The 25,823-nt window shown below is 37.8% G+C and overlaps 2 protein-coding genes across 2 annotated transcripts; both read right to left on the bottom strand.

Moving 5' to 3' along the window:
• Window positions 1-473: 473 nt before the first annotated feature.
• On the bottom strand, window positions 474-7,107 carry LOC127430309 (fructose-bisphosphate aldolase C-A). Its single transcript, XM_051680033.1, has 9 exons — window positions 6,990-7,107; window positions 6,248-6,378; window positions 5,601-5,812; window positions 3,263-3,317; window positions 2,864-3,024; window positions 2,592-2,675; window positions 2,299-2,473; window positions 1,997-2,196; window positions 474-1,910 (listed from the first exon to the last, which is right to left on the bottom strand). The coding sequence occupies exons 2-9, from the start codon at window positions 6,357-6,359 to the stop codon at window positions 1,815-1,817; spliced, it is 1,095 nt and encodes a 364-aa protein (XP_051535993.1). The 5' UTR covers window positions 6,360-6,378; window positions 6,990-7,107; the 3' UTR covers window positions 474-1,814.
• Window positions 7,066-24,683, bottom strand: LOC127430308 (ribosomal protein S6 kinase-related protein-like). Its single transcript, XM_051680032.1, has 13 exons — window positions 24,603-24,683; window positions 21,576-21,818; window positions 21,280-21,363; window positions 21,113-21,181; window positions 19,699-19,768; window positions 16,678-16,785; window positions 16,507-16,547; window positions 16,359-16,386; window positions 14,055-14,144; window positions 13,757-13,845; window positions 11,909-12,019; window positions 11,565-11,824; window positions 7,066-7,195 (listed from the first exon to the last, which is right to left on the bottom strand). The coding sequence occupies exons 1-12, from the start codon at window positions 24,627-24,629 to the stop codon at window positions 11,573-11,575; spliced, it is 1,212 nt and encodes a 403-aa protein (XP_051535992.1). The 5' UTR covers window positions 24,630-24,683; the 3' UTR covers window positions 7,066-7,195; window positions 11,565-11,572.
• Between the last annotated feature and the right edge of the window lie 1,140 nt (window positions 24,684-25,823).

The raw sequence follows: 25,823 nt of genomic DNA, 5'->3' as shown, positions 1-25,823 counted from the left end.
ATCATATCACTTCTGAAGACATGGATTTGACCACTGGATTATTTTATGCTGCCTTTATGTGCTTTTTTGAGCTTCAATATTTTGGTACCCATTTACTTGCATTGTGAGGACCTACAGAGCTGAAATATTCTTCTAAAAATCTTCATTGTGTGTTCAGTAGAAGACAGTCACACATCTGGGATAGGCTTAAATGATGAGAGAATTTTAATTTTTGGGTGAACTATCCCATTAATCCTGTACATTGATCTATTTTTTTCTAAGTTAAGCTCACAAGTCTGGGAAAAATAATAGCACTGAGACATTACAAAGATTAACACAAGCAGAAGTGAAATGAAGAATAGCATTTCTTAGAAGAATTTCTTTAAAACTATTCATTCTTTGAGTCGAATTAATGTCAATTAAGCAAAAAGTCACCATCTGTTTATTAATGCTGTTTTTAGCAGTCTGAATTGAAAGACTGGGGTCCAGGCACATCTTATATCTTCACAACTTTATTGCAGCATTTTCAGTTAGTCAACAATTCAGTTTCACAGTCAATAATGTATTTAAGTTAAACATACAGAATTGCCATAGCAGATACTGTGACTCATGAACTTGTCATCCATGCTGTTATCCTTCATCAGAACAAAGGCTTTATTAAAGCTTTTAAATGATGAAAGGTGGAACTCTAAAGCATATCACAAGTTAAAATCTTAAGCAAAAACCCTTAAAGGGATAGTTCAACCAAAAATGAAAATTTCTCTCATCATTTACTCACCCTCATGCCATCCTAGATGTGTATGTCTTTTTATTCTGCTGAACACAAACAAAGATTTTTAGAAGAATACTTCAGCTGTGTAGGTCCATGCACTGCAAGTAAATGGTGGCCAGAACTTTGAAGCTCCAAAAAGCACATAAAGGCAGCATTAAAGTCCAGTAAAACTCCAGTGGTTTAATTAGTGTCTTCTGAAGTGATCCAATCGCTTTTGGATGAGAACAGACCAAAATAAAACTCCTTTTTCACTATAAATCTTGACAGCAGTCTCCTTGGCGATCACGATTTCAAGTTTGATTACACTTCCTAGCGCCATTTAGCACTCTGAACATGCATCAAGCACTAGTGACTAGAAAGTGTAATGAAGCTTGAAATTATGATTGTGCCTGGAGACTGCAATGGCAAGATGTACAGTGAAAAGGGAGTTATATTTTGGTCTGATCTCACTCAAAACCGATTAGATCACTTCTGAAGACATGGATAAAACCACTGGAATCAGACGGATTACTTTTATGCTGCCTTTATGTGCTTTTTGGAGCTTCAAAGTTTTAGTCACCGCTCACTTGCATTGTATGGACCTACAGTGCTGAGATATTCTTCGAAAAAAATCTTCGTTTGTGTTTTTCAGAAGAAAGTTATACACATCTGGGATGGCATGAGGGAGAGTTAATGATGAGAGAATTTTACATTTTGAGCGAACTATTCCTTTAAATGTTGACAGTAAATGATAAGGATCAATATTAGACAATCAGTTGTAACTTTATTTATAAACCTGCCGGTTATATATGTTTCATTGTTTTTCTTAAAGCACAGTCTTGATGACCAAAGCTACTTTTTACAATGTTTTTAAGACTAGCAGAAAACATCACAAAATCTCAATTCCACAAAAACTCACTGTAGCAACCACTTTTGGTGAGATTCATGTGCTGTTTTGTATCCATATCACATGTATGAATTAATAATAAATAATCAGTCTACATATGGTAAGTGTTTCATATGGAAGTGGCAGTGACATTTGCTATCTTTCATCTAATGCTGGAGTATGGGAGTCAGTGGCATTTCAATATGCATAGCTGGAGAGATAATGAGATAGACCAGTGGCTCCACTGCTGTCACCACCAACCGTGTACTTCCCTTGGGATGCCAGACTGTTAATCTGAGGAGACAAGACAGGGATAGAAAACAGGTGAGAGAGCCAGTAAAGAAATACAGTACAAAAAGGAATACATTTGATTTGCATGCCTCTGCTCGTTTGATGAATTCCTCGGTTGCAGCGGTCTCATTCTCTCTCTGTCCACGCCAGGTCTTCAGAGCTGAGGCCTGCAGAGCTCGGCCAAAAGAGAAGGTGAGAGACCAGGGCTTCACCAGTGGGCAGTTATTGATGGCATTCAGGTTGATGGAAGCCTCCTCTTCGCTTTGGCCTCCTGAGAGAAATGTCACTCCTGAAAGTGCAGGAAGTCCACAATTATGCAGTTTCCAGGATCGTCAGCGAATTTGAAACCAGGTAAGCGCAAGTTGCAAATACATTTTTAAAATATCCATACCTGTGACAGCAGGTGGAACTGTGCGCCGCAGTGCAGTGACCGTTGCCATAGCAACTTCCTCTGCACTGTATTTGGTTGGGCAGCCATGTCCAGGGGTCACCATGTTGGGCTTGAGTAGTGTGCCTTCAAGATACACATGATGATCAAACATGGCTTTGTAGACTGCTGCAAGCACCTAAGTCAATGACAATGAGGCCAAGTCAAACCCGGTAGCTTATATGATGATTGCAGCTACAGTATTTTGATTATGCCAAGTGTATTGAGAAGTTAACAAAGTTAGTATAATAACAGACCCTCTCTGTGACAAACTGGCAGCGCTTCAGATTGTGGTCTCCATCAGGTAGGATCTCAGGTTCCACTATGGGTACAATCCCATGCTGGAAATAGAAGAACTTAAGCTGTAACACGTTTCCATTTATGCTATTCTCATCCTTTCATCATTAAAGACCCCATGAAATGGAAACTGGGGTTTTGTAGTTTTCCCTCATGAAAGACGTTAATTGTTAAGCAATTTAATGGAGTATTTACAGAGATTTTTGTTGATTTACCCTCATTGACAGTTTACCTGCTGACAAATACTAGCATAGCGTGCGAGAACTCTTGCATTTTCCATAATACACAGGTTGGATGGGGTGGTATCACTGATTTTCATCACGCAGCGCCACTTTGCAAAGTCAGCTCCATCCTTTTTGTACTGAACACAGCGTTCAGAAAGCCCGTCCAGACCTGTTGAGAGAGTCAGCTCAGAGCTTCACCTCACTTCATCAACATGTCAATGCTGACCTCAGAATCTAAGCAATGTAATGTGAAATTAGTACACCTAGCAAACTGATCTACTGTGTTTCTGAGGCCACATCCACACTAATACATTTTTGGTTGAAAACACATTTAAATATCTCATCCACACTGAAATTAAATGAATGAGCGGATATTCAGATCTAAAGAACAGCCATCATTGATTTACCTTGTGTGGTGGTCTCTCCATTTGTCCCTGGCAGGGGAACTACACCTTTGTCAACCTTTGAAGGATGGAAACAAGCGTCCTCAAGTAGAATTGCAAAAATAATGACTGATTTTTTACAGGTTTCCAGAACACTCCCTCCATCTTCCACTGGTGAGCCAAACATATAGTCCCACCCCTAACTCATGCCATTGGTTGAGCCAATGTTGCGGGCTGGTATGACAACTCGTAGAAACTGATTGCAATGTTGAAAGTGCCACAGAGCCATAGTGTTTCACTTTTCAGGGGGGAATAACCTACGAACAGTTTACTTATAATTGTGCATATTAAACTGGGATTGGAGAAAGTATTTAACATTAGGCAAACAGGAAAAAAAATATACACTTCATCTTTAAAAAGTTCCAATATTTTTTTATTTGCCAATGACAGACACTTTTTTTATTATAGAGAGAGTAGCGATATGACAGAAAGTGATGGGGAGATGATGAGGGAATGAGATGCACCATGGCTCAACATGTCAGAGTATGCCCATTAAAGGAGTAGTTCACCCAAAAGTTAAAATTCTCTTGTCATTTACTCATCCTCATGCTATCGCAGATGTGAATGACTTTCTTTCATTTGCAGAACACAAATGAAGATTTTTAGAAGGAGATTTCAGCTCTGTAGGTCTACACAATGCAAGTGAATGGTGGCCAGAACTTTGAAGCTAAAAAAAAATAAAAAAATAAAAAAATCACATAAAGGCAGCAAAAATACGACTCCAGTGGTGAAATCCGTCTTCTGAAGCGATATGATAGATGTGGGTGTGAAACAGATCAACATTTAAGTCCCTTTTTACTATAAATTTCCACCTTTGACCAGCCCCGACAGGGTCGTTTCAGATCATTCTGGTGCCCTTGGCGATCCCTAATGCTGCCCCCACTGGGGGGGGGGGGGGTGTTTGTGGTGCATTGCGGAGGCCTCCTCTACGACTGTCTAGTTCGCCTATGCCTAGAAACGGCCCTGAGCCCTGACATGTCGGTGGCGATATGCACAAATAATGTGAATCGCCAAAACAAAACAAAAGAAGAAGAATGTGGAAGTAAAAGTGAAAGTGGACATTTATAGTAAAAATGACTTAAATGTTGATCTGTTTTTCACCCACACCTATCATATCGCTTCTGAAGACATGGATTTAACCACTGGAGTCGTAGGGTCCCAAAACACTAAATAGCAACAAAAACTACCACAGTACTTTCCTATATAGCTGTTTGTCACTATACACTGGAAAATTTTCCTCTTCCATGAGATCTTTGCGTGTGGTGTCTAAAGTTTGATTTTGAGGCAATTTGATCAAATTTTTATTATTTTTTAAAATGTTGCAAGTTTATATAGCTTATGAAAATCCCTGAAATTAACTTTTTTTTTTTTTTGACAAAATACTTTTTTTTTTTTTTTTTTTTTTATCATTTTCAGTTTTAAGGTCATTAAATCAAATATTTTTCAATAACTGTCCAATAAGTGTAAGGATAGTATTTAGGGTAAAAAGGCCCCTATAAAACACATTGTTTTTCTTAAGTGGGGCAAATAGAATTGTTATGAAAGATGTTCAAAGTGGGCTCACATTGACTCATCCAATCATAATAGAGATTAGTTTGTTTATAGAATACTTGAGATGTAATAAAATGCCAAATGTGATTGAAATGGTGATCAGGAAATGGTAAACCCTTTTCTGAAGTAGTTATTTTGAGTAAACATCATCTTAATTTGTTACTCAAATAAGCATCTTGCTGTCTCAAAATTGTTTGCATTAGTTGACAAATTGTGCCCTATAACTATTGACCACGATATAATTTAAACCCCCTAGGGGCCTTTTACCCCAAGTGAGGGAGCCTTTTACCACAGACGTGGGGTAAAAGCTCCCTCACCACCTTTTTTTTTTAACTGAATTTTAAGCGAAACAGTCTTCCATTATTATTTCTTTTCACACAAATGATGTTGCTTCATCAATAATCAATAAAAATAAATCAGTTTTTTTGACCTTGATACATTTTGTGACCAGAAAAAAAGCAAAATTTCCATAAGGAGTGCCTTTAGCCCCATTGTACCCTATGGATTACTTTTATGTTGTCTTTATGTGCTTTTTGGAGCTTTAAAGTTCTGGCCACCATTCACTTGCATTGTGAGGACCAACAGAGCTGAAATATTATTTTTAAAAATCTATCTTAGTTTGTGTTCTGCAGGAGAAAGAAAGTCATTCACATTTAGGATGGCATAAGAGTGAGTAAATGAGAGAATTTAAAATTTTGGGTAAACTATTCCTTTAACTGCTAGGCTGGTGAAACCTAGCGAGATGCCATACCTTGATTCCTATAGTGATGCCTTTGTCCTTTATCATCTTAATGAAGGGAATGCCATCATCAGAATTCTGATAGAGTGTTTCGTGGAAGAAGATCACTCCACCAATGCAGTTATCAATGCGATCATCTGCAGTGAAGAGCACCTGGCGGTAAAGACGGCGGTTCTCCTCTGTGTTCTCAACCCCTATCTGATTCAAACGCTTCCCCATGCTGCCTGTAAGAACATCCACAGAAAAAAGTGAGTTCTTGTGCTTTCTCAGAACCAGACCACAATGTTCAAAAACAGTACAGTTTCCATGCACAGTTCAAATTGAGCTACAGTGGGTTTTGTGTAGTCAAGCTCTTCGTCTGTCTGTCCAAGTATACATGATAACAGCTGAGGAAGTGTTAAAGACATGCAGCACATCATCTCTGTCTTTCGGAGCACACAGACAATGCAGAGGACAATTGTGGTCTGATTAATGTATAAACATGATGGACAATCGCATTTTCTAGGTCTGTTAGTCCAACTTCGCAAAAAAAGCATTTACATGACATTTTAAGACAAATCATTTGTTTAGTCCGACTGAACGATAACTTTTAAAGTGCATGTAAATGTACTAACTGACACTACAAAATAAGCCAATTAACTGGATGAAGCCACACTAACCTATGGACTCATCTGCAGCTAGAATCCCTTTTCCTTGGGACACTATGCGCAGAGCTATCTCATGTAGCTCCTTCTTTTGCTCAGTGGTGAGGGGAGGAAACTGATGGGTCATCCTAGATGTCTGACACACCCTGAGGACAGTAAATAAATGCATAAAACAAAATCTATATGGGATTATAAACTCCCTCCAAATGACATCACCACCATATTTGTTTGCCATGCTATGGTTATAACTTTTGGAAAAGGAATTGAATTTTATTTTAATTTGAAATGCATTATCCTTCTACATTGGCAAAGTACCACTTTTCAACACTTAAATGATTCCCAATTCCAAAAGTAAATCAATTTCAAAAGCAAAAAACTTGGTTAGTCCTCTACCAAATGTTTTTCTTTTCAGAAATACCAAGCATTTGCTTTCACAAAAGTTAAATGACTCTTTTTATCAACATCTCGTTCCAGTGCGTTCCAATGGTAAAGTACTACAAACTCCTATACAGTAAATATTAATATATAATATATATTATATATTCTATTCTTACTACTTGAGAAGTTGTTGAACCACTAGCATTATGTAAACACAATAAAACAATTCAGTAATCTGGAATCTGATGCAATTATAAGGACTCATTAAAATATTCAACATTAATGCAATAGAACTTGTTTTGAAAAACAAATATCTTACAAATGCTTACAAAAAAGTTGGTACAGAAAATTCAACAGATGGATCAAAAAGGGTACTTACCAAGTCAGAGCAGACCGGAGGGGCTTTTTCTTAAAGACGAGGAGAGACGTGACTGATTTTTTAACAGCGCCAGTGTCCCAGTTCTTTATGAAGGTGATATCCCAGAGGATGCTGACACTTGTAGGGCGGAGCTTAACATCATGCCCTCATTAAGTTTTTGGAGAAGGTGTTAAAGGCCATCGAAGGTTGTCCAGATGATCCAATTTCTATAGTAGCATGAATTCTCATTATTTCACACTCAGTAAAATCCCCCCCAAATCAATTTACCAATGTGAATTTGTTAAATATATTTGGTCTCAAAACATCTCCTTGTTTTGTGGTCCACAAAATAGTTTGGAATGGCATGAGGGTAAGCATGAAATGAAATCTGTAAATCTCTAGCTAATTAAGACTCCAACAGTACCCTTAGGACAATGCTGTATTCATATGTATGGTAAGAAATTAGGTGGGGGTGTGACAATTTCTTGTTCTATACAGGTGAGTAGAATTTTTAGATGACTTCATGATGTGTGAAGGTTGCTGGTTCAATCCCCACAGCCACCACCATTGTGTCCTTGAGCAAGGCACTTAACTCCAGGTTGCTCCAGGGGGATTGTCCCTGTAATAAGTGTACTGTAAGTCGCTTTGGATAAAAGCGTCTGCCAAATGCATAAATGTAAATGTAAAATGGTCAGTGCTCTGAAATCTAAATGAGGCTATCTGTTAGATCACATCAAATATGCATTGAAATGGCTGTTAATCATTTTGTAGCACCATGTTGTCCAGTCCATAATATGAAAGCAATACAATAATGTAGATAAAAATGGCAGGTTTAGAGGGATACCCAACGTCTCACAATACACAAAGAACCAAAAGCTATCTGAAGTAGACTCTCAGGAGAGCCGTTAAGAGTTACGGATATTTTAAGCCATCTCTACTGGGGCTGTGATTTTTTTTTCCTGATGCCTAATTAAAAACACTAATAATGATGCTTTATCTGGTGTTCAATTTTCAGCCCTATTAAGGCTGCTCCCATTTGGGTTTGTCATTGCTCTCACAAATGGGTCATACCAAAGTCTCAAAGTTGGATAATTGTCTCCAGGTATCATTCACAGATATACATTTTACAATTCTATTTGATTTGTAATGACTTTAAGCTCTACTTTCGTCCTCTACATCCATTGATGACCAAATTCTTTTCGGAGTGACTATTTTCACCCTGGTATAAATAGCATTTGCCACACAGTGCAGCTATTTGCACCCCAATAGTCTGGTGATATCACAGGTATAAACGACAAACTAGACAATAGCTGTCAATGAAGTGGTGTGGGGGGCCTGGGTAGCTCAGCAAGTAAAGACGCTGACCACCACCCCTGGAGTCGCGAGCTCGAATCCAGGGTGTGCTGAGTGACTCCAGCCAGGTCTTCTAAGCCAGTGTTTCCCAACCTTTTTTCTGCCAAGGCACACTTTTTTACGACTAAAAAATTCTACGGCACACCACTATCCCACATAGGCTAACCATTGTCAATATTTTTCCTTTTCAAGAACTTGTCCATGTTTTCTGTCTGTCTTAGTAGCGTGTTTACTTGTAATGTCTGAAATTCGGTTATGCAAAAAAATAAAAATAATAAGTCACATAGGTTGGCTACACTGTGTGAGGTCACAGCTGGCAAGAGCGCTAAATGGGTAATGTTAAAACAACAAATTTGCTTCTTTTCTAATTTGTAGATTTGTTCTTGCAATGCCACAACAAATTACAGGGATTCAAACTCATGAGGGGCGAAAAAGGTAAGACAATCACTGGTCCATGAACATTTTTTCTGGGGATATTTTTTTTAAAAGAATAAGCTAAAAAGCACCAATTCCAGCTATTTTAGTGATTCAAGTTTATTCAAGTTTACATTTGTGCAGAATTAGCTGCAAAATAAAGAGTATTTTGGTGTTGCTTGCTTCTGTTTCACAAATTTGTTCAATTTTATTAACTGTTTAGTTCAGTGACCCCTTCTGGAAATGTCACTAGGTGGCGACAAATGAGCGTCTTATGTGCTATGAGTGAGTCAGTGAATCATTTTGAGTTGTTCATGACCGAAATCTACCAAGAGACTTTATAGTGTTTAAGCATTAAAAGAATGCTTAAATAATGCTTAATGCTTAAAAATGCTTATCTTCCTTCAGTCTGAGCATTATTTTTCATCCAAAAAGACAACAATAATAGTTTAAGTGTAGTGAGCTTCAATAACGTGCAGAAAGCATCACAGAGGGGCAATTTTACGAGTTTGCCACATAAAAAAGCAGGAGGTGTCACAATAAACATTGAAATATGTATTTGGAAGAGAGGAAAAAAGCTTGCAGTTGCTTTGATAGCAGAAAGTAATAAAAGGACTCATTTAGGTCGAAGTGTTTTCTTGGTGAATTTAAATTAGTTCAATAACTGGGATCTCTGATATTCGTAAACGATAAGGTAATATTTAATTAAAAGAAATTATGAGACATTCAATGTCTTTTCACAAATTTGGACAGTTTTTAAATATTTCTTGTTGCTTAGTACTCTTAAAGACATTATTGGTGAAGTAAAAACGTGTGTGTGAAAAACACTTTGGTGTAAAGTGGCGTCACTTCATAGACGTCAATGTGTGCTGACGCGAGTCATGTGAAAGACCCTTAACGCGTATAAATATCAGTCACTTTTGCACATTAATCATTGCTCTTCATAATCACAAAAATGATGTGTATGGTTTCAAAACGGTTAATTTCTCCAAAAGGTGAGGAGTTTGGATCCCTGAAATAATTATTTTTATGCATTTATTTATTTTGTGGAATTTGATAATTTTCCACGGCACATCTGACAATCTTACACTAGTGTGCCACGGCACAGTGGTTGGGAAACACTGTTCTAAGCAACCAAATTGGCCCGGTTGCTAGGGAGGGTAGAGTCACATGGGGTAACCTCCTCGTGGTCGCTATAATGTGATTCTCGCTCTAGGTGGGGCATGTGGCGAGTTGTGTGTGGATGCCTTGGATGAATAGTGGGAGCCTCCACACGCGCTATGTCTCCGCGGTAACGCGCTCAACAAGCAAAATGATAAGATGCACGGATTGACGGTCTCAGACGTGGAAGCAACTGAGATTTGTCCTCCGCCAACTATTTTCCCCGATAAGCAAATAATGGTAATCTGTCTTGCACCATGATGACGAGTTTTATTTATTATCAGTATTAACTGTGTCACAGTACACACAGCATCTCTGTAACTGGTATAAACATTGTTTTTTTTTGTTTGTTTTTTGTTTTTTTAAACAAGTAAAAAATGTACACAGGACTAAACCAAACCAAAAAAAAAAAAAAAAAAAAGAGCGTTATTCACATGGATTGGTCAGAAAGCTTATACTCTTTGGCATATTGAGAAAAAACTAAATTAACTTATAAAATACCCAATGAAATGCCTTTCTGTGCGCAGTTAGTCATTTCCAATTGAAGGAGGTTGAAATTTCTGCTACTGAAATGTACTTGAACGAATATCACAGCCATGGACCATGATTGGTGATATTAGAGGGAGGGACATTCTCATTCTAGAGAGCATTTATTTCATTTTTATTGTTTGTATATTTTTATCTGCTAAAAGTTCAACATGATTTAACTGAAAATCTGCTTGTTCCGATTTTTTATGCCTCCAAATTGCAATCAGTCTGATTTAGAGGTCAGTCTGAAAAGTTTATTATTGTTATGTTCACACTCTCAGTCCAAATGCAATTTTTTGTGTATCCGATCGGAATCCGATCTGCATGATTAAATGTCCGCACTGTGTATCGCAGCTGATCAGATCCGATTTGTGTGTTTTGTGGCTATCTTCATTTTTGGAAATATCTGCATTGGTTGCTATAGCAATGGTGTTGCGTCAGTATCCAAAAAAACAACAACAACATGGAGGGGAATGGAATAGAGATTTTAGCTTACAATATGGCAATGTGTAGCTGCGGCGCTGGACTATGCCTTATGAGGCAGCGGCAGAGACGGAGGAGGCTGGCATGCCCTGCTTATTTCCTGCTGCCGTCTCCACCGGTATCATAGTTCAAAGCGGTGTGTGGTCCAGACAGACTGGCAGTGGCTGGTGGACTTGTATGGTAGCCATCTTTGATGAAACGTGGCTGTCGAACTTCAGAATGCACGGGAAAGGTTCCATTAATAATATTTCTCAGCTAAACCAACACTCCATCACCGCACAGCTTATTTCTGCCCTCACTGCCAGCATGTTTCCTGCAACAATGTGTGATGTATAATGTGTCTTTAAGTGGCATATGGCAAAAGCCATTTGAGATCTGATCAGAGCGGTCAGACTGAAACGGATTTCTAGAAGTGTGATTTAAACCGGATTTCAAAGCACATATGAATGAAGCTTGACATGAATTTGATTTCATGGGGTCTTTAAATAGGAATAAAATAACAACTCAGTAGTAATACTTGTTTATGAGTGACTAAATAACAGATTATTTTGTAATCAATTTTGTAATACTTTTCCAATTTGTCTTTTAATGGAGAACTGAGTCAATTCTGTGAGGTTGCTGTTGCCCCTGCTCCATCCCTGCTGTATCTTCATTCACCTCAATCTTCACTGAAGTAGGAGAAAATCTGCAGGTGTAGAAGGCGAGTTCAGCAGGTCACACTCAAAATTCTGGAGAAGATCTAATGATAGACCTCTCATCGACTTTTCCTCACGGTCAGGATGATTCTTCAGCTCCAGGATTGGCTCGACTGGATTTTTCTGCAGCAGCTGGGAATCAAAGGGCATGCCGTGGAAAAATCTCTGGCTCTGGAAGTGCTCTAGGCAGCGCATGCGACGTGTGGGGATTTTGCACAGAAGCTGCATTCAAACAAGGTCAGTGTTTTTGGAAGTCTGCTTAGAATATGAGCATAAACAAAGGGCAGCTTTTGAGTGACACCTTACCTCAATGAGTAGGAAGGCCAGGGCTGGACTGAGGCTTGCAGGCATGTCAAACGGATACTCACTGACCCTGGTCAGCATCACACAGTGGTCTGCTTCCGCAGGAAGTGGAAACTAACAAATCATAATAATAACAACAACAACAACAATCATTTAAATCAGGGTTCCCCAAACGGGAGTGCACAAAGCCCTATAGGGTTCATGATAAATCTTTAGGGAGTACATGAGATTGTGATAGAAATGCGAGTGCTGAATTAAATTAAATTAAAAAACAAATCATAGTAAAACAAATTATGTAATAAGTTCCATTAAAATATAAAACCCCAATTCCGAAAAAGTTTGAACAGTATGGAAAATGCTAATAAAAACAAAAAGGAGTGATTTGTAAATTATATTCAACCTGTGATATATTGAAAGCACTACAGCAACACATTATTTGATGCTTTCACTCATTTCAAATCAGAGACACAAAAAGACACAAGTTTGTTTAGCAAGCTGAATTTCCCTCATTCATCCATTATGCAGATCTTCAGCTGTGCAACTGTGCAGAGCCTTCATTGCCATATTGTGCACTTTATAATGTGCCACACATTCTTAACTGGAGACAGGACAGTACTCCAGGCAGACCCATCTAGCATCCATACGCAGCTATGCACTTACAATATAATCTGGGCAATATGTGGTTTGGCATTGTTCTGCTGGAAAACCACTTCTGAATGTGCATGATCTCCGATCCCTCAGACATCACTGTCTTAAAAACATCATTCATCTGTAATTGATATCATGAACATGAGCTCTGGAATACTTCTGTAAACCTTTGTCAGTCAACACCATTCGCCGCTGCATCCACAGATGAAAGTTAAGGCTATACTATGCAAAGCAGAAGCTATACATCAACACTGTCCAGAAGCGCTGCCAACTTCTCTAGGCTCGGCCTCCTCTGAGATGGAAAGTAGAACAGTGGAACCATGTTTTCTCATCTGAAGAGTCCACATTTCTAATAATGTTTGGAAAAAACAGCCGTTGTGTTCTCCGGGCCAAAGAGGAAAAGGACCATCCAAGCTTCAGGTCCAAAAGCCAGTGTCTGTCATGGTATGGGGGTGTGTCAGTGCCCATGGCATGAGTAACTTGCACATCTGTGAGGGCACCATTAATGCAAAATGATAAGTAAACATTTTGGAGCAACAAATGCTGCCATCCAGACGCCGTCTATTCCAGGGACGTCCCTGCATTTTACATACTGCCCGGATTACAAGTGCATGGCTGCGTAAGCAGAGAGTGCGGGTGTAGGATTTGCCTACTTGCCTGTCTTCAGAGAGGTCAAAATGTTAATTCTACTTCAAATTTTAGGGTATACTTCAATTAAATAATTGTTGGCATGGGGTTCAGCAGACAAAAAACTATGGGAACCTCTGATTTGAGTTCTGAGTAGGAAGGGGGAAAAGCTGACAAATTCTTTGTATGCAGCCTTTCTACATATTATAGGATGGCATGTGATTTTTCTTCCAGACATGATTTTTATTTTTATTGAGATACATCTGTCAAAGGAGTGTTTCCCAACCTTTTTTGTCTCATGTACCCCCACACCTATATCAGTAAGCTCCTGTTAACTCATATTAAAGGTGCGCTCAGTGCTTTTTATGCATGTCGTCTTGGACTTCATGCAGCATCATTGAAACGCAATCATTTTCAATTGATTTACTGTGATATTTGCTTCTATGCAGGAGGATACTGTAGGACTGAGCATTGCATTATTGTGGAGAGAGAAGTGTGAGTGAGACATTTGTCCAGTCTCTTTATATCAGCCAAAATTATGCACATCTTGTAGTATTGCCTCTGTAAAAATCTCACCTCTCCAGTGGCTAAAGCATAGATAAGAATACCAAGAGACCACCAGTCTGCAGCATGGCTGTAGGGGCCTCCACTCAGGACCTCAGGAGCTTTTTAAAGACCAGATAATGTAATTAATGCATTCATGTTTACAGAAATATCCGAAATAGTTCACTAGCTAAGAGCTATGCAATTTTACTTTGGGAGATGCTATAAGCAAATTTATGTTCAGGTACACATATAGCACATGATAGTAAAAATAGTCGTATGAATGGAAATCTTGTCCAAAACTACACGTAGTTCCTGGTTTCAGTCTCACCCATGTATTGTAATGTGCCACAGATAGTGAATGCTCTATCTCCACGCTCAAGATGACGAGACAGCCCAAAATCAGTCAAGCGGAGGTGACCTAAATCAGATAGCATTAATCTTTCACAACTATGCCTGCATTCAAAAACTTTCTCTTTATCAAAATCTAAATGAGTGTTTTAAAGTTCATCAGACTAAATAGTCAAATGAAATACACAGACACATAAGATATGTGGTCATTGTCTTTGAATGTGTAACAATAATAGAAATCTGTGATGTTCTTGGTTTATCTAAGGTTTACTGTATTAATAATATTATACAAATTAGTCTGTAAACTGTTTTAATATATTAATATTTGAAATAATGCTGTGTTGTAACAGTTTTAGATAGACCACACAAATAATAGTTCAATATTTCTGTAGTAGAAAACCTAGGATTACTCATAAGTTTATGAAGCACATTACAGTATGTTGTAACAGCAAAAATGAGGATTATAGTAATTGAATTTGGATGTATACACCGATCAGCCACAACATTAAAACCACCTGCCTAATATTGTGCAGGTCCTCATCGTGCTGCCAAAACAGCGCCAACCCGCATCTCAGAATAGCATTCTGATATGAAATTCTTCTCACCACAATTGGTCAGAACTGTTATCTGAGTTACTGTAGACTTTGTCAGCTTGAACCAGTCTGGCCATTCATCTGGCACCAACAATCATCCATGCAATTATCCAATCAGCCAATCGTGTGGCAGCAGTGCAGTGCATAAAATCATGCAGATACGGGCCAGGAGCTTCAGTTAATGTTCACATCAACCATCAGAATGGGGAAAAATGTGATCTCAGTGATTTGGACCGTGGCATGATTGTTGGTGCCAGACGGGCTGGTTTGAGTATTTCTGTAACTGCTGATCTCCTGGGATTTTCACACACTGTCTCTAGAATTTACTCAGAATGGTGCCAAAAACAAAAAAACATCCAGTATGTGGCAGTTCTGCGGACGGAAATGCCTTGTTGATGAGAGAGGTCAACAGAGAATGGCCAGACTGGTTCGAACTGATAAAGTCTACGGTAACTCAGATAACAGCTCTCTACAATTGTGGTGAGAAGAATATAATCTCAGAATGCTATACTGAGATGCGGGTTGGCACTGTTTTGGCAGCACGATGAGGACCTGCACAATATTAGGCAGGTGGTTTTAATGTTGTGGCTGATGTACATGGGTGTTTCTTCAACTTAAGCCACTCTTAGCACTGTAGAGTTTAAGAAAGCAAAGTTTCATTAAAAAAAATTTCATACTCTGACTAGTTTTTATTATTATTATTTGTCTACTTACAAAGTCCAACAGTGTATGCACAGGCATCACACATTTTTTCATTTCAAATTATGCATCTCAAATTATGCATTGTGTTTAATAGAATTATGTGGTGGAAATGACACTGATGGAAATGGCATTTAATTTTTTTTTTTTTACTCCTTTGTCTTTGTATTGCTAATTTCATAGCTAAAATTTGTATGTATCCTAAATACACAATTAAATTGTATTTCCATTTTTTGCATAATTTGGCAAAATTACAGCTTGATTGGAATTGACACCCAATAAAAATATTCTGCTCACAAAGTGATATTTACCTTGATTATTCATTGTTTTCTTCAAAAATCACTTTTCTCATATTTTATCTAAAGCATGCTCTTCACTGACACTTTTGTCTACTTGGTTTATTAGTACACTAACTTTTGAAAAAGCGTTATAACGGGCAAAATTGTTTGGTGTGGTGGAAATGACGCCACAATTGTGGGACAGTCATAATTTTAGAAAAATTACTGAAATCACTTTCTCACAGTAAATATTGAAATGTTTTATGTTAGGTTTACACTTTTAAACATATCATAATTTGTGTTTTTATAATAGATTTTTATAGTTTAATATTAAATATCTGGGTCTAGAACAATAAAAAGGCAATTTGAAAAGTACCAAAAATGAGCTATGAAGTCTAATGTGACAAAAAGGAAAAAAAAGTTGAAATCTGGTAGTTGTAATAAAAATCAACCCCTCGCACATGAAATTGACTGAAGAAACACCCGTCTTCCACCATGAAATGCATTGTGACTAAAGACCATTTGGGATGAATGGTTATTTTAAAATCCAACCAATAATCCAACAAATAAATTAATAATCTTAAAATCTAGAATGAATGTATGAAACATCAATATTATACCTTTAAAATATAAAAATAAAAACTGTGTTTATTACAGTACATTTTACACTGATGTTTCCCATAGTGCCTCAGTGTGAGTGAGGATCAGCTTTACCTTTATCACTCAGAAGGATGTTCTCCATCTAGGGAACAAATTATTATTATTTTTCAAAAGAATTTTAAAAGACGGCTGCAAATTTAATGAATATATTTTTAAAAACAGTAAAAAATCTGAATGAAAAAATAACCATTGTAAAATATACCTTTACATCCCTATGAATTATTCCAAAGTCATGTAAAAAACCTGCAAATGAGAAAATAGTGGTAACATACTGTATATCTTCTGTATAACTAAACATTTGAGATGATTCCAATGTAAAATGTTTGCCTATATACATGCACAGAAACACTGGTAATTTTAGTGAAGCTCTCACCCAAGGCACAGCCCAATTCAGCAGCAAACACTCGAATATCCCTCTCATCAAAACAGCCCTTCAGTGTCCAGTAGGTGTACAGGTCCCCAGTGCTGCAGTAATCACACACTGATGACAAAAGCACAGGAGTAAGAGAGAGACTGATAGAAGTGGAAAGAGAATTTCATGGAAGACTGATTGGCCTTGACTTTGGGGTCACCTTCTTATAGATTAAACTTCCAAAACAAGTTTATTTGTACGGTATGATCATTGGAGTAGTTTTGAAAGGCCAATGACACAAATTCAGTCCATCAGAGGATCAGGGAGGAAGACTTTTGGAAAGGGAGATAAATTACAGGTAAGGCTCCTAGTCTGACATGTAGGGCTCCTTGAGGTCAAAACAGAAAAAAAAAATACATGGGGGGGGAGTGGGGGGATTTTGGCAACAAAAATACAGAGATTCATCACATGGAAAAGGAAAAAGTCTTGCGGCTCCATTAAGGACTATTCTGGGTTAAATACCAACTTAAGACAATCAAACTGGACCCTTTTTACTTTCTTTACACTTTCCTGGTCTTGAATCATGCATGATTCATTGGTGCATGTTATTTTGTCCCTGCAAAATGTAAAAACGTTCCTTTTCAGCTGATGTCACCAAGCCTTCTAATTTATAAATTCTCTCCTCCAACCACCTCCAACTTTTTATAATCCAGTCGATTCCCAATAGATAAAATCAATTTCCATCCTACATTTTGTTCTTGTAGAATATCCTGTTTCACATTTTCACCTTACGGAAGTCAAATGAGTTCTGAACACCTTTTTATGCCGACTTTAAAGTAATAGTTCACCCAAAAATGAAAATTCTCTCGTTATTCACTTACCCTGATGCCATCCCAGATGTGTATGACTGTCTTTCTTCAGCAGAACACAAAGATATTTAGAAGAATATTTCAGCTCTGTAGGTCCATTCAATGCAAGTAAATGGTGGCCAGAACTTTAAAGCTCCAAAAAGCACATAAAGGCAATATAAAAAGTAACCCATAAGACTCCAGTTGTTTAATTCATATCTTTTGAAGCGATCCAGTTGTTTTTGGGTGTGAACAGACCAAAATATAACTCCTTTTCACTATGAATCTTGACATCAGCCAGTGTTTCCCACAGGATTTTGTGAGACTGTGGTAGGTGGACCTTGGACCCTCTAGGGGGGTCCAGTGGCATGCTCCCCTGTAAGACAATGTTGTACATTTTAAAGATAAATGCATCAATCTGGTGCACTTTGAGAGCAAAATTAAGAGGCTAGATCTATGAAGAACTTTGTGCTCTTGTAAACAATTTTGTGCTCTAGTAGTAATTTAACCATAAACACATTGGTTGTATAGATATGAATGTTGATGACGCAGCAAAAAAGTCACACCCACAAAGCATAAACGAGACAGAGTTTAACGCAATTCACAAATGGTCAAAACACAAAATCGACTACTAGAGCATACATTTGAGCCATGGGCTCGACATTAAGCATTGTCATGTGCTTGTCCTCCGGACAAGTAAATTGGTCATTCACTTGTCTGAGTAAAAAAGTAACTCGTCTGGAGAGAAAAAAAAAGGACATTTAAGTTACATGCTCAAGTAACATGTCAAAGTTTGTGTATTTTTCTAAAATTATGACCGATGCCCAACCTAATAGTGTACCTATGCAATCAACTCAGTTCTCTGTGACAAATGTAAACTGAACGGGGTAGGGGAGGAGGCTATTGTCATATGGTAATTATTTTATGTTACGTATGCAGTCAAATAAAGAAAAGCCTCCATTGCCATCATTAACAGCAGGGATGCTCATAGTTCTATGGAATGAGATCTACTTTTTCATCTTGTTATTGCAGCAAGATCTACCATGTACAATAAAGGCTACACATTATCACAGTACCATAATTTCAGTAGTCAGTAGTGAAATTTGATGATTCTCAATACCAGCTTCAAAACCACAACAAACAATAACACTAGTTATTGTAACAAGACATGCTCTTGATTAGTTTCAACAGCAGAATAAGAATATGAACTAGGTTATCACAAATATAGCCGGTTATTTTTTTGTTATTGGCATTTTAATCAGTCTGCTTGTCCGTTCGGGCAAGTAAAATTCTCTTTCATGTCAAGCACTAGGAAGTGTAAACAAGCTTGAAATCATGATCGTGCCTAGAGACTGAAATGGCAAGATATACAGTGAAAAAGGAGTTACATTTTGGTCTGTTCTCACCCAAAACTGATTGGATCGCTTCAGAAGACATGGATTTAACCACTGGAGACTTACGGATTACTTTTATGCTGCCTTTATATGCTTTTCGTAGCTTCAGTGTTTTGGTCACCATTCACTTGCATTGTATGGACCTACAGAGCTGAGATATTGTTCTAAAAATCTTCGTTTGTGTTTTTCAGAAGAAAGAAAGTCTTACACATCTGGGATGGTATGAGGGTGAGTAAATGATGAGAGAATTTTCATTTTTGGATGAACAATTGACAGTCATATCTAATCTTTCAACTCATGTCATGACCATGTAAATCCAGTAACTTTCACATGATATCCACGCAAAGGATGTGATGTAACTATTCGTAAAGCACTTTTTACATTACATTGGTAACATATAACCAGAAGTTATTTTGCCTAGAAAAAAAAGGCCAACCTTATAAGGAAGATTTATCCAACTTTACAGCTAAATTATAAAACTTTTTTATCTAAATAAATCATGCAATTGCTGTAACAAAAATATAAGCTTCACATTTCTGCTTTTAAGCCCTCCGGTACACGTTTCCCATCATATTCCATTATAAGTGCATTACGGTACAAACATTTTTCCTTTAAAAAACACAAACAAACATTTTTTTTCCTGTTTTTATTAACTAAGTTACAAAATTATTTTCTGTGGGAATAGAAAGCAAGCCACAGATGCTGAAGTTGTATTTAACCTGGAATATTCTTTTAAAGCAAGGTCAAATAAGGAGAGGGCAGTGGGTATGGAAAAGCCACGTGTTTGTGGTGTGACTCACTTATGAAGAGATTGTTCTGGCTCTGCCAACAGTCCCGTAGACTGAGGAGGAAAGGATGTCTGATGTGTCGCTACAATGTAACATTTGACAACACAAAAAAGATGAAATGGAAATGAGTGCAGGCACTGAGAGGACGTGTGGCTAAATGCTAATGGCATGAGTTAAACAAAACAATTGAAGTATGAAATGTGAATGCGTGCTTGTTTATGGAGAACTGACAGAGACCAGAGGAGGTCAGTGTTGTCAATGGCCATGTCCGAAAGCTGAAATATGCTGCATTTGTAGGTAGTATCCAGATGTAGAAATATGTTTTATTTTTAAATCTATATAGAAATAAGCTTTGTAGTAATTAAATATTTGCTTAATTATGTCTGATGTAGGGCTGTCGATTTAACACATTAATTTAGTATGATTAATTATATAAAAAATAACTTGTTGAAAAATTCACACAATTAATCATGTCCCGGACCGTAATAAGGAATATTCCTAACATCGGAGCAATTCAAGCTTGAAGTATTACCTGGTTTCAGCAGGGGGCAGTATGTGAAACTCCAGCTATATATTCAATGTGCAGCTGTGCAAACAACAAATCACAGTCAGGCTTGCTTGACACATGAGCACAATATGAGGATGGTCACAGTGTTGCACTGAAACAAAGATGGACAGACTGCAATTCCGGATGTAGGGATCTCAAGATGTCAAGTTTCAAACTACGTTTAACTTGACACATCAACCTAAAGCACTCCGCTTAAGATGCAACGCAACCAAAGTGAGACACTCCAAAAGCGTCTGATGCCGGTGTATATTAATGTGTCCTTAGACAAGCCCTTAAATCTACCTTGATGAATTCAATTGCTAAATGGATTGCTGTGGACTGTAGGTCAATCATAGGCTTATGTTCAATAAAATGGAAATTGCCTTCTAAAGCTACTTTTACTATTGTCTTATCAATGCTTTTCTCATCTACCACAATAATGCATTTTAATTATCTTAATTATTATATTTATCATATATATTACATTTATAATTACCGGTAGTTAATTATAACTACTTATAATTATTTATTCATTATATATTGAATTATTGTTATTTGAGGGCCTTTCTCTGCAAATATGTGATTAATTGTGATTCATTTGATTAATTAATCAGCATATCATAATCGATAATGCAATAATTTATTAGATTAAATTTGTATTCAATTGATAGCCCTAGTCTTAAGCTCACTTGAATTTGTTTTAGATCATTAGATATGATGTTATGATGCCTTGGAAACCTGAAGTCACTGACTGACTGGGCAGCAAGGCAACTGCCTTAGCTTTCGGACAGCCACCGTATCACTAGGCCGGTTAGAACCAGATCAGACGAGCCGTAGCTGAATTAGTGCACAGCGGCACAGCGGCACAGTGTTACTCACTTGAATTATCACCTCTTCTTTTGCCTGCTGAAGGACTCCATGTCTCAAAACGTCAGCTTTGGGTAAAACCTAACCATCAGTGACAACAGACATTTTAGGTTGAAAGCAGTGCAATGTACCAAGCACATTTCTTGATCATGAATTCAGATCACAGTATAAGACGTCACCTTAATAGCATACATCTTGTCTTTAGACGGGTCCATTACTTTCAGGATAGGGCCAAACGAGCCTTTAGCTATAAATCCAAGAATCTGAGTAGAGAGTCGTTAGAAATAAAGGGGACAACATTGTTTTTAACCTCATGATTGTGCTTTAAAGGTGAAATGTGTCATTATTTTTGCAATACTGTTTGGTGACACTAGAGGCACAGAAATGACACACCTCACCTTTAAATGGTAAAAGAGATATCTTATATTTTACTCCTTGGTTTTGAAGGATTTTATCATTTGTGGTAATTAACTACCTGTAAATGTCCATCAAACCGGTGTGGAAATTCCGGCTGGAAAATGGAAATGAAGCCCGGCAGTGTCCACTCTGGATGAGGACCCACAGGGTTTGAGTCTGTGGACAGAGATTGCTCAGAGACAGGGTATTCTCTGTGCTGGGCAATGTGTCTAAATAGACTGTGATGAACAAGCTGAGCAGGCAGAGAGAGGAAGCCTTGACGACATGACAGGGATCTCCTCTTCACCAGTGATGCTGCTGTCTGCATTGAAGAGGACATCATTCAATATTCAGAAATACAAATAAATTAAATGACTATACAAAGTTAATGACACTTTCATGAATAAGTCATTAACAAAATGGAGCTCAGTAGATGACACATTCAAAAAAAAATTTACTTTCACTGTCATCAGTTTTACTCACTCCTCCCATGTTCATATTACTCAAGTCATGTAACCAATGAAATTTTAATTAACTGAGTTCATTAAACTAAAAAAAGTGCCTTGTCAGCTTTACTTAATCAATTTGTGTTGGGACAATATGAACATGACAACATGATTTTTTTTGTTTGGTTAACAAACTAGGCAGAGGATTTCTAGTTCTCAACATGTTTAGCATTGGACTCGACAGGGAGAGTAAATGTTAAAATGAAGTGTTATTTTATGGGGGCCTGGGTAGTTCAGCGAGTATTGATGCTGACTACCACCCCTGGAGTCGCGAGTTCGAATCCAGGGTGTACTGAGTGACTCCAGCCAGGTCTCCTAAGCAACCAAATTGGTCCGGTTGCTAGGGAGGGTAGAGTCACATGGGGTAACCTCCTCGTGGTCACGATTAGTGGTTCTCGCTCTCAATGGGGTGCGTGGTAAGTTGTGCGTGGATTGCAGAGAGTAGCATGAGCCTCCATATGCAGAGTCTCCGCGGTGTCATGCACAACGAGCCATGTGATAAGATGTGCGGATTGACGGTCTCAGAATCGGAGGCAACTGAGACTTGTCCTCTGCCACCCAGATTGAGGTGGATTGAGTAACCGCGTCACCACGAGGACCTACTAGGACTCAAAATGAATGCTGAGTGTTTGTATGCCAGTTCAAAAGCAATTCTGTTCTGTGGAGATATTGCTGCAGAAATTACACACTTCGGCTTTAACATTAGATAATACAGTAGTTAACATGAACTTGCAATGGACAATACTTTCACAGCATCTTGGTTAATGTTAATTCATACATAAACTAATAAAAACACATTTGTATCCATTAACATAATGCAATAAAACTTCAGTTGAACAAACAATAACAATAGTATTTTGATAAATTAACAAGAATCATTATCAATAAATGCTGTAAGAAATCTTGAAAATTAAAATATTCATTGATAGTTCATGAATGATACTTAAGGCATTAACTAAAGTTAACGAACAGAATCTGATTGTAAGTGTTACTTTTATTTTTTTATTTATTTATTTATTTATGATGGCACAAGCACACGTTTCTAGCCATAAAAAATACAAAAATACGTTTTTCAGGTTCTACAAAATACAAGATAATACAATATTCACACATTATTAGTGGAACATGTAGTTAATGTGATGATTCTAAACATTTGGCTAGTGGTTCATATTTTATTTGAATCTTTTTGGTCACGCCCCCCTTTGAAACTAGAAAAACATTATCAAACATGGTTAAAAAAATATCGCAAAAATGTCAGCTTCATATCACAAAAAAATTAAAAATAAAAAGTAAAAACAATACGTTATGTAAAAAATACAATTGAAACTGAATGAATTCTACTCATTTACTGAATAATAAAAGATACACTCTTCATTGAAAAAAATAAACTGAATTTTGATATAATAATCAGAATACAACCAGATCCTTTTATAAGAACACCATAAAAGTCGCCCCATCACTCGTGCGCTATATTTCAAGTGTCCTGAAGCCAAATGATTGTGCTCTCATTTTTGTGAAGAACAGATCGAAATTTGTTTCACCCATTCGAATCTGATGCACACCCATAAACATCTAACAGCACTTTTTAGGAGAAAAAGGGGGAGGAAAAGAAATATCACAAATAGGTTCTTCTGTGTATTGTCACCGCAGCAAATTTGAATGTGAAAGTGAACTACATATAAGAACAGGGCAGTCTGCAGCACCCCCTGAGAAGGAACCTAACCCTAACCCTAACCCTAACCAGAGTTGGCCTAATCCCATTCTGGAGAAACTCCGCCCCCTTCACGAGTTTCTCCACCCTCTTTTGGAGATTCCGCCCCCATTTGGACCTTTTGCTGCAGATATTTGGGCCCCCTGCCCCACCCTTTGAGAACCACAGGGTTAAGACAACTGTTTGAACTCCAGGGGACTTCATATGTCCACTAAAAATGAACAGTTGGTTAAAAATCGAATAGGTCAAAAATGTTTTGTTTGCAGATGACACTTGGTTTGATATTTTGTTTTGTACTGTAGGCCTAATGACATTCATACATTTTTATGGGACATTTAACGGGCCACTGTGTATGAAAATGACATTTTTTTTTATTTTTTATTTTACAAATTCTATTTTCTGCATCATCTACTGTATTTTTTAATTTCCATGAACTCCATTAACGAATGATCTGTTAATCGTTGTGTAATGTGAAAATATATTACAGTAATAACAGTTTTCATAAAGTATTCTTTAAAAACAGTATCATCTGGTGTCACTTAATTTTATATTGTATTATAATAATGTATAGCATATAGTATTTTTATATAATGTGCCTAATATATTTTAATTGTATTGATTGAATAACGAATGTGAAGACTGGAAGCATCTAATGCGCATGTGATCTTGTTATCCGAAAATATTAAATATATAGTGTTATTGGCATTTTCTCCTCCTGAACCCGCACAGCACATTCAGCATTTGAATCAGACCGATGTACTGTCAGTGTTTGGATAGCGCGCGCTCTCCAACAAACAGCCTTTACTTCATTGAGCGCTGTGAGCTGCAAGTGTGTGTGTGTGTGTGTGTGTGTGTTTGATTGTTAGAGAAGTGATGATCATACTCTTACCTTATCTTTACTCCCGTCGCCGCCCATCACATTGTAAATAATAACTGAACCCTTTGAGATACTTAAAAAGCCCAGCGATTGTCCTATAGAAGTCCTTCAGTGACGAGTGAATCACTTATTAAGATCATTTGATAATCTTCTTTTATCATGCAGATAAGAGACAAACAAACCTCTCTATATACCTCTGTTTCAGCAGGCACACATTACTAAAAGTGTCCAATGCTTTGATGCACATATGCAGAAGTGCATACCACTGCACCCCTCCCACTCATGATCACGTTATTGTGCTTTAAATTGAGCTCATGCAAGAGAAACGTCATAATTGATTGCTTACGTAATTCGGCTGCATACCCCGCCCGGGGCATAACCACTGATCTATGTGTCTCAGTGGGCATGACGTTTTTTTTGTGTGTTGTCAGTGGCTGCTATGTGGAGAATCAATGTGTTTATGCTTCATTTTATTAAAATGAAAAAATCCTCTGAGCTATAAAAGTGGTAAACACACAAAGAACACACAAATTAATTAAATGAACTTTGAATTTAAAATGAATAACCAATTATCACCACTGTTAATTTTTCTAATTTTTTAAAGAACAGTCCTGAAGAGAGGCTTCTGGCTAATTCATGGCTCCTGAGTTCATGGCCCATTGGCCTACCCTCTCTGCCTGTCCCTGTCTGGTTCTGTCAGCCTGATATCCAGTCATCAGGCCTTTGTCCACTGCCCATCTCTGGCTTGGAGTTAGCCTGCCCCCTTCACCCCCCTGGATTTGAAGCTCTGCCTGCCCCTGACTTCGTCTAAACCCATTCCCTGTCTGGTTCTGTCTGCCTGGTTCTCTGGTCTCTCCAGCTATCAATCTCGGCCTGGCCCACTAACAAGCTGCCTGTTCCTCTGTCTGCCCAGTCCGTCTGTTCTACCTGCCCTTCCAGTTCTGATCCCTGCCGGCCCCTCGTTGGCCTGGTCAGCCTGCTTCACCTTCCTGCTGGTTGCTGATCTTGCTTAGTCATTGGACTGTTCCTGTTCTCACCCTACAGGGTTCACTTGAGTTCTGCCTGTTTTTGGCTTTAATAAAAATTTCAGTTGTGGTTAACCTGCATTTGGGTCCTCCCTCTCTCCTTCACCATTCCTGACATGCAGGGCACTTCTCGTCTTCTTGTTGTTGTGCATCAGGGTCGTCCACTTCCCTCTCTGTCCTGGTTAGATCCAGTTTGATATCTTTTTTT

The sequence above is a fragment of the Myxocyprinus asiaticus genome, chromosome 39 (assembly GCF_019703515.2).
Source record: "Myxocyprinus asiaticus isolate MX2 ecotype Aquarium Trade chromosome 39, UBuf_Myxa_2, whole genome shotgun sequence".
Lineage (NCBI taxonomy): Eukaryota > Metazoa > Chordata > Actinopteri > Cypriniformes > Catostomidae > Myxocyprinus > Myxocyprinus asiaticus.
This window is presented reverse-complemented; position numbering and strand designations above follow the sequence as displayed.

Coding starts and splice junctions, on each gene's coding strand:
- LOC127430309 (XM_051680033.1), bottom strand. CDS start 6,359: ATGACCCATCAGTTTCCTCCCCTCACCACTGAGCAAAAGAAGGAGCTA. Junction 2,197..2,298: donor AGTTCCACCTGCTGTCACAG/GTATGGATATTT, acceptor CTGCACTTTCAG/GAGTGACATTTCTCTCAGGA. Junction 1,911..1,996: donor AATTCATCAAACGAGCAGAG/GCATGCAAATCA, acceptor TTGTCTCCTCAG/ATTAACAGTCTGGCATCCCA.
- LOC127430308 (XM_051680032.1), bottom strand. CDS start 24,629: ATGGGCGGCGACGGGAGTAAAGATAAG. Junction 21,819..24,602: donor GCGACGGGAGTAAAGATAAG/GTAAGAGTATGA, acceptor TCTTCAATGCAG/ACAGCAGCATCACTGGTGAA. Junction 21,182..21,279: donor ACAAGATGTATGCTATTAAG/GTGACGTCTTAT, acceptor ACTGATGGTTAG/GTTTTACCCAAAGCTGACGT.